We start from the raw sequence: 4,758 nt of genomic DNA, 5'->3' as shown, positions 1-4,758 counted from the left end.
ATTAAACAAATGAACCTCATTCTCCACACAGCTCACACTAGTTTGACTGCTCCTAACAATCACAATTGGATCAAATTTTTAGTAAGATTTGGAGTCATCCATCATCTTCACTAAACTGCATTATCAATTACATATTATGAATATTGGATGTTCCATTTAAAACAAATTAAGCTCGGTTAAATTAGTCAAAGTAGGATTTACTTGTGACATAATTTCATTTCCAAATATATATATATATAGTAACTGCTTAATTTGTCGATCTTAAGTAGGATTTACTTGTGATGTAATTTTTTGTCCAAAAATAACTTACTGCTACTTAATATAACTCTTCCAAAAATTAATTTGTGAAATTGATTACTTTAGCTAATTTCAAGGATTGAACCAGTTTTCAATAGTTTGAAGCTTTTACCTGAAACTGGTGTGTACTTCATTTTAAAGCCCATAAAACTGACCTGAATTTCATGTTAAAGCACAAAACATATTAATAATTCAGTTTTAGAATCTGCTAAGTTAGTAAATGCAATTAGTCAAAGCTGCATTGAATAATTGTAAAAGAAATAAACACAACTTTGCAAATTAATCCTTGCAAGTCTATCACGTATTAATGTGGGAAAGAAATACTGTATTGTCATTGTATCAAATACCTTGTATATATGCGTATATATACATTAATGTTCATGCAATGGTCGAAAATCTATATATATATGATGATTCAATTAGAGTGGCTTCGTGAAACTATCATAACCATAGTCTCTCTTTCCAAAACGTAAATTTAAATATTTACATTGCTGTCTACCAGAGGCTGGTACTAGGTACAATTAAATCCCTTAAATATTGTCTAGTAAAGTTGTTGCAGGCCATGTTACGGGTAGAGACTAGAGACAGAGAGAAAGTGATTTGTGTACGTCCGTGTTTGGTTTTACAGCTCGTGAAGGACACAGGTAGAGTCACTGACAGATAAAAGTAAGTGTGTGTGTGTGTGTTTTGTCATGATTTGTGTGTGGGGGTAGAGTAGTCCATAGCCTTCAGAAACCTCTGCCTCGTTGTCGATGAGTTGGTTGAGAATACCTTGTCCTTTTGATGGATTCACCGAGGCCTCTTCTTTCACATAAAAATAATACTATTTTTTTTTATAACAACCCTATTATATTCCACTAAATTCGTCTTCTAGTATTGTGAACTTTATATGAGTGCACATATCATCTTTTTCTCTCTTCTTCCTAAGTAATTTCAATTATCCCAGGAGTGAGAAAAATATAATAGAACAGAAGGTATAGAGAAAAATAAGTTATGAATGGTGTTACTGTCCTGGAACCAGATTCCTCTGAATTTGTTGAAGTTGATCCAACTGGAAGATATGGAAGGGTAATTTTTTTTTTTTTTTTTTCATTTCCCATTTTACTGTTCTAACTTTCATTTTATTTTCCTTGTATAACAAGTATGGCTTTGATTTCTATGTTCCTACTTTTTTCAGTACAATGAAATTCTAGGCAAAGGAGCTTCAAAGACGGTGTATGAACCTCTTTTCTGAAAACCCTTTTCAAATTTCTGCAAATTTACATCATTTTTGGCACCCTGCGATTGAATTTCCCTAGTTTGTCATTTCAGGTGTTTTTGTGTGTTTTTCATTTGTGGGTTGGTTTGTTTGTTGTTGCAGTTATAGAGCTTTCGATGAGTATGAAGGGATTGAAGTGGCTTGGAATCAGGTAAAGCTTTATGATTTCCTTGAAAGTCCTGAAGATCTAGAGAGGTTGTATTGTGAAATTCATCTTCTCAAGACCTTGAAACACATCAACATCATGAAGTTCTACACTTCTTGGGTGGATACTGCCAACAGGAACATAAACTTCGTCACTGAAATGTTCACCTCTGGTACTCTCAGACAGTAAGTACTATGGAAGCTCCATAATCTCAATTTCTCTCTTTGATTTGCTCTTTTTTTTATTATTAGTCCTAATGTTTATATTCATTTTCTTTGTTAGGTATAGGCTAAAACACAAGAGAGTTAACATTAGGGCAATAAAGAATTGGTGTAGGCAGATCTTGACAGGCCTCCACTACCTCCACAGCCATGACCCCCCGATAATCCACAGAGATCTCAAGTGTGATAACATTTTTGTGAATGGGAATCAAGGGGAAGTTAAGATTGGTGATCTTGGTCTGGCTGCAATCCTCCGAAAATCCCACGCTGCTCGGTGTGTAGGTGAGTTCGAAATTTTCCAACTTCCATGTGAAATTTTTACCATAATGCAAATTTATCCAATCTGAATTTGCCTTAGTGTATCATGTTCTGAAATGATGAATTGAACCAATTTAAGAGAGCTTTGGGGATTTAAGTTTTTTTTTGGGGGGTATTTTATTGTGTCATATCAGGAACACCAGAGTTTATGGCACCAGAGGTTTATGCAGAGGAATACAATGAATTAGTAGACATATATTCATTTGGAATGTGCATATTGGAAATGGTCACCTTTGAATATCCATATAGTGAATGCACTCACCCTGCTCAGATTTACAAGAAAGTTATATCCGTACGAAATCGAAACTTTTGTCTTGCTTTCTCTCATTGAAGTATATTTTCTTATCTTCACCATTAAACTAGTTTCATTTTTCAAATAGGGGAGAAAACCAGAGGCTTTGTACAAAGTTGAGGATCTTGAAGTGCGACAATTTGTTGACAAATGCTTAGCTACAGTGTCCCATAGGCTAACTGCTAAGGAGCTCCTGAGAGACCCTTTTCTCCAAATTGATGATTATAGTTCGGATTTAACGCGGATTAAATATTGCAGAGATTTTGATGAAGTAGGTCCTCTTTTCAGACAGCCTCTCTTAATAAATCGTCACAATGGCAGCTCTTTAGTCAATGGTTGCTCTAATTATCTTGGTTACAGAACCGAGAATGACTTGGATTACCATCCAGTCGAGTTTAGAACGAAAGAAATTGATTTATTCACTAATCAAGAGGATGAGCATTTGGCACACATTGACATTACCATCAAAGGGAGGAGGAAAGAAGATGATGGAATCTTTTTAAGGCTCAGAATTGGCGATAAAGAAGGTTTTTTTTTTTTTTTTAATTATTGATCTGTTTCTATATATTGTTGGTTTTACATTGCCTGTAAATATATAATTGTCAACAAGGGAATAAGACCAACCTAGTATTACATTTCTCTGTGCAGGCCGTGTTCGAAACATCTACTTCCCTTTTGACACCGAGAGTGACACTGCATTTAGTGTTGCTACTGAAATGGTAGCCGAGCTGGATATCATTGACCAGGACGTGACTAAGATAGCAGATATGATTGACGGTGAAATTGCTTCTTTGGTACCAGAGTGGAAGAGAGGGCTAGGCAGGGATGAAAGTTCTCATTACACAAGTGAAAAACTCTGCCACAATTGTAATTCAAATGGTGCCTTTGTGGACTATATGTCATCAAATAATCAAGGTTCCAAGGACCTGCAAATTATTCAATGTTCTAACCATGGATGCGCTGCTGTACATGGCCGGTTTGAAGAGATCACATACCAATTTGAAGGGTCTGAACAATGTGATACCGAGGGTGCACCGGTGGTGTCAAGCCAATCTGATGGCATACATTATGCTGATATTTGGGCACAACATGATGGACCGGAATTAAGCTCGGATGGATATTCCAGGGACTTCCACTCTGGTGATGAACAAGAATCATTTGATAAATCAACTTTGAGAAAAGTTGAGTGTGTTACAAATATGGACAATGAGAAAAGGTCCAATGTGAGAGCTTCTCCGTCCGTTGATCCTTCAGTAGCTCGTGCTCTTGCAGAGGATTATGAGAATGAGATAAGGCAGGAATTAAGATGGCTCAAGGCTAAGTATCAAATCCAGTTGGGGGAGCTTAGAGATCAACAATTAGGAGTCCCATCAAAATCTTCATCTTCAACTGTTGTTTTTAACAACAAAAAATACAGGAAGGATAGTAGCTTCAGATTATCGTCAGTTTCAACACCATCAGAGGAAGAGAATAGTGAGCTTCTGCTAAAATCTTTTGCTTCTGGTAAGCATCTCACTTCATATTTTCCTGTCAATGGTGAGAAGAAATGTGTTAACCAAACGATCCGAGATTATGAGTCCACTTACGGATCTTGTAGTCCAGAGCAAATGATCACTGCCAAGAGTTATTATTCAGGGGCATTGCTGCCACACACTCTTCAAAGGGCGACCTCTCTTCCAGTTGATTCAATAGATTTCTAAATGAGTTATCTTTGTTATTGTTTCACCAAGTCCACACAACACCCCCAAATTAACTAACATGTTTCCTTTCTCTTTTGATGTGTAAAATAAAGCGATGGATACATGGTGTAATGAGCATATATGTATTCTTTTAGAGCTTGTAGAATGTCAAGACTATCAACCCTAGTGAAAATCAGTTCCACTTGGGGTTGAAATGAGTTGATGTACATTACCCACTAACATTACATTAAGCATGAGTTCCTCAAATTTTCAATTGGATGCTTACATATACATACATGTATCGGTGTGTGTATGTGTGTAGAGAGAGTGTTGTTTAATTCTATATTATTGTAGATGCATGTGATGAACCCAACTTTTTGGTTCAGCACAATTATGTTTTTTACATAATTGGTTGAGCATAATTATGTTGTGGTTCTTGAAAGAAGGTAGAATGGAAATGGTCCAAGACACCTGGTGGTATGGATGGTTCGTGAACAGGACATGGCCTAACCAAGATCCCCTGCTGTACAACACAGACACCTCATATC

The 4,758-nt window shown here is 36.4% G+C and overlaps 1 protein-coding gene across 2 annotated transcripts; it reads left to right on the top strand.

Annotated features, from left to right (window-relative positions):
* Positions 1 to 1,114: 1,114 nt before the first annotated feature.
* Positions 1,115 to 4,501, top strand: LOC132275122 (probable serine/threonine-protein kinase WNK9). 2 transcript variants are annotated; one of them, XM_059776525.1, is made up of 7 exons: positions 1,117 to 1,365; positions 1,475 to 1,512; positions 1,658 to 1,885; positions 1,983 to 2,203; positions 2,374 to 2,531; positions 2,620 to 3,058; positions 3,180 to 4,501. In XM_059776525.1, exons 1-7 carry the CDS (start codon positions 1,291 to 1,293, stop codon positions 4,229 to 4,231), a joined length of 2,211 nt encoding a protein of 736 aa, XP_059632508.1. In that variant the 5' UTR covers positions 1,117 to 1,290; the 3' UTR covers positions 4,232 to 4,501. The 2 variants fall into 2 exon arrangements, with proteins under 2 accessions (XP_059632509.1, XP_059632508.1); XM_059776526.1 differs by lacking the exon at positions 1,475 to 1,512 and having other exon boundaries at positions 1,115 to 1,365.
* Positions 4,502 to 4,758: the final 257 nt, after the last annotated feature.

The sequence above is a fragment of the Cornus florida genome, unplaced genomic scaffold, assembly GCF_030987335.1.
Source record: "Cornus florida cultivar Cherokee Brave unplaced genomic scaffold, ASM3098733v1 CherokeeBrave_3.0.0_Hap2_Chr09, whole genome shotgun sequence".
NCBI classification, from domain to species: Eukaryota; Viridiplantae; Streptophyta; class Magnoliopsida; order Cornales; family Cornaceae; genus Cornus; species Cornus florida.
Note: the sequence above shows the minus strand (reverse complement) of the source record. Positions and strands in the feature narration are given on the sequence as shown.

Bases quoted from the DNA above. Each gene is read 5' to 3' on its own strand.
- LOC132275122 (XM_059776525.1), top strand. From the start codon at position 1,291: ATGAATGGTGTTACTGTCCTGGAACCAGATTCCTCTGAATTTGTTGAA. The intron at 2,204-2,373 runs GTGAGTTCGAAA...GTGTCATATCAG, and splicing joins CCACGCTGCTCGGTGTGTAG to GAACACCAGAGTTTATGGCA. The intron at 3,059-3,179 runs GTTTTTTTTTTT...TTCTCTGTGCAG, and splicing joins CAGAATTGGCGATAAAGAAG to GCCGTGTTCGAAACATCTAC.